Source organism: Alnus glutinosa, chromosome 1 (genome assembly GCF_958979055.1).
Source record: "Alnus glutinosa chromosome 1, dhAlnGlut1.1, whole genome shotgun sequence".
NCBI lineage: Eukaryota > Viridiplantae > Streptophyta > Magnoliopsida > Fagales > Betulaceae > Alnus > Alnus glutinosa.
The window spans coordinates 39,672,681-39,676,141 of record NC_084886.1 but is presented as its reverse complement, the minus strand read 5'-3'; the positions used below and the strand labels follow the sequence as shown (position 1 = coordinate 39,676,141).

At 35.1% G+C, this 3,461-nt stretch overlaps 1 protein-coding gene across 2 annotated transcripts; it reads right to left on the bottom strand.

Moving 5' to 3' along the window:
• Nucleotides 1-847: 847 nt before the first annotated feature.
• LOC133880873 (ethylene-responsive transcription factor RAP2-3) lies at nt 848-2,416 on the bottom strand. 2 transcript variants are annotated; one of them, XM_062319833.1, is made up of 2 exons: nt 2,152-2,416; nt 848-1,743 (listed from the first exon to the last, which is right to left on the bottom strand). In XM_062319833.1, exons 1-2 carry the CDS (start codon nt 2,324-2,326, stop codon nt 1,157-1,159), a joined length of 762 nt encoding a protein of 253 aa, XP_062175817.1. In that variant the 5' UTR covers nt 2,327-2,416; the 3' UTR covers nt 848-1,156. The 2 variants fall into 2 exon arrangements, with proteins under 2 accessions (XP_062175817.1, XP_062175824.1); XM_062319840.1 differs by having other exon boundaries at nt 848-1,707.
• Nucleotides 2,417-3,461: the final 1,045 nt, after the last annotated feature.

The window sequence follows — 3,461 nt, the reverse complement described above, 5'->3', positions numbered from 1 at the left end:
AGCGTAAAAACTTAATAAACGTATTTAGAACAATTATATTTAAGTTTTCTTAAACTACCGGCCGTTTTAAAAGTAATCTCATAAACTATTAACTCTTGAATTATGCCCCTCAAATTATCAAAAAGTTTCAAAAATATCATTTTTGTCAAAATATACCTATAATACTCCTACCATGTGTCTTTTTTTCAATTAAAAAATAATAAAAATTAAAAAACTTAAAAATAAAAATATGCATATTTTTTTTAGTTTATATTTTTATTTTGAATTTAATTTTATTATCTTTTAATTGAAAAATAACACATGACATGGGTATTATAAACATATTTCGATATAATAGGTCTTTTTGAAACTTATTGGTAGTTTGGGGGCTACTTTCAAAATGGCCAATAGTTTGGAGGGCCAAAATGTAATTTTATTTTAAATATTTTTTAATTTTTTCTTAATTAGTATTTATCACGATTAATTTACTGAATCTTATAAGAGTCCGTTTGGGTTTGTGATTTCAAAAAGTGAGATTTAAAAATGTGCAACTTAAAAAAGTGATTTTTAAAAATACAGTTAAACGTTTGGCAAAATTACAGTTTAACCTTTAAAATCACATGTTAACCTTTTAAAATTCTGCGTTTTAAAAAAAAAAAACACTCCATTACCTGCGATTTGAAAAATGAAATTTTTAACATTTTTAAATTACAATTTTTTAAAAAATAAAATTCTTAATCTGTTCATTTTTTACAATTTAATTTAAAATTATGCCTTAAACTCACCCCGGTAAACGAGGGAGAACATGATTTTCTAACATCCACCACTAATTTTATATCACAGCCCAATAGTACGGACACTAATAATATAATAAAAAGTAAGAACCATTAATAATAGAGGGAATTATTAAAATCCAACGAAAGATCAGATTCAGAATAGATACATGCACCGAGCTCCAGCACGACTCACGAGCCCCAACCTAACCTAAAGCTTTGAAAACAAAACGCAGACAACGACAAAGACGATGACACACAGCAAGCACACGCCACTTTATTTTTTATGGTATTTACGGCACCGAAAAAGCATTAATTAAAGACAAACACTAATAATCACGGACGACTCTTGCATACACAGTACACATCCCTCGGTTTTTCTATTACATGAGCTTTCTATTCCTCTAATACATAAGCTTCAGTTGTTGCTGGCGATGAGTCACCAGGTCGTCCAGCAGCCAGAGGTCCGCCGACTCGAACTCCGCGCTTCCAACGAGCGAACTCGGCTGCTGTTCAGGCTCCAAACCCAGAAACGATTCCAAGCTCGAGAATGACTCTTTCAGCTCAAATTCACTCGCCGCCTCGTTCTTGCAAGGGTAGCCCGTGTATGGCGGTGGTGGCTCTGTGGTCTGGAAACTCGGCTCGGTTAACTCGGGAACCGTGCACCTCTTCTTAGCCGGCGGCGCATCGAGAGCCGTAGCCGTAGCCGGAGCCGGAGCCGTAGCCGGATGGGGTTGCGTGACAAAGTTGAGCTTGGCTTTGTCGCCTCGGATTCGCCTGGCGGCTTCGTCGTAAGCGCGTGCCGCTTCTTCGGCTGTGTTGTAGGTACCAAGCCAGACTCGGGCACCTTTATGTGGGTCTCTGATCTCAGCGGCCCATTTTCCCCATGGCCTTTGTCTGATCCCTCTGTACACGTTCTTGCGACTTTTCTGACTCTTCTTCTCCTTCTCTGCAACTAATTGGCTTCTTTTGTGAGTCTTATCGCTCGTCACTGTAATACCCAATACCCAATAAACATTATTTTTTTCTCAATAATACTAGAAAAACCAGAACCACTCATTATTCTTGTTGTTATTATTATGAGCACAGAGCACTACTCAAGCATAAAGTGATGCAGATTAGGTTCAAGTCTCAAGTTTGACAGTAGAGTCGGTTTACTAACGATCAAGGTACAAAAAAAACAAAGGAATTTAAATTCACATAAGAATAGAAGCCAAAACTTCGAACTACATGTCTAAATCATTCGTGCCAATTAGAAAAAAAAAGAAAAAGAAAAAAGAATCTTAATTAATAGAAGACCCAGATATAAAAGTCGAGCAAAACCCAGAAAGTTTTAAGTTTTTGATGAAACCCAGATGCAAAAATGCTAACTTCCTAACAAGAGAAGTTAATTACCAACCTTTGTTGAGTTGCTTGGGCTTTTGAGGGACCTTGTAGCTAAACTGGTTTGGATAAGAGTCGAAGCCAAGGAAGTCAGCAGAGACGGTGTCAAGCTCGGACCAGAGCTCCTCAGGCGACAGGTTCCGGCCAGGCCTTATATCCACGAAGTCGGAAATGATAGCACCGCCACACATGTTTTCCGCTTAGAGAGAGAGAGAGAGAAGAAAATAGGGTCTCATTAAAGAGAGGTGCGCATAATGTGTTAATGAGAGAAGAAGCTTTGCATCTGAGGGGTCTAGATTTATAGATAGACCGACGGTTACAACCACTCGGCCCACAAACAGACAAACCTGCAATTAATTACACCTTTCTTTTGGGCCCTTCTTTTTCCCCTTCTCTCTTTTTCTTTTTATTTTTTTTTTCTTTTTTTATTTTTTATTTCCATGCCTATGTAGAAGTAAGAGGGAATGAGAGATTTGAATTAGTGACCTCTTTTTTTTTAAGGCGTGATCTGTTTCGTTTTAGAATTAGGATTTACATTCTCTATATTTAATATTTGTTAAGGGACCTTAAAGTGAGTGATTAAAATATTAGTACTATTATTAATTATTTTCAATATTTATCAGAGTTTTAATTTTTTTTTAATTCAGTATATCTATATATTGAGACAGTAAAAGTAATTTAAGGATCAAAGTTATACTATCATATATCTCTAGCCTAGTAGCATGACATTTGCTGAGATACAGAAATAATTAAAGGATCAGATATTCTAGATTTCTTAAATGAGAAATGATTCTTTATGTTCTCGTGTTTATTTCGACTAAGGCTGAAATTTCCTACAAATCGGTTTGTAGAAAGTTTCGTACAACCCACATATAAGATTGACATGTGTCCCTTAACATGTAAGAAAATAACATGTGCTTCTTACATGTTTTTTTAATAGCATTAATAAAAAAATGTGTGTTTCTCACGTGTTTAAATGACACATGTCAATCTTATATGTGGATTGTATGAAATTTCTATCATTTCGTCTATATATATTTAAGGGTGAATCAAGTATGTCAATTTAATAGAGATACACGTGAAATAGACGTCCGAATGCTTAAAAAAAAAAATTCTATAAATGATTAAAATAATTAAAACAATAAATTGCGGTTCTAAGAATTTTATTGTAATGAATAGGGATCTGAGTGACATAAACCCCCTCAAATTCTCTACCCGAATTCGGGCATGTGATTATGAGAGAGTACTTATAGGGCTCACCTGATCAAATAAAATTTGAACTACCCAAGTACTTATTCGGTCAAGTAGATTCCGTAAGTGCTTTCT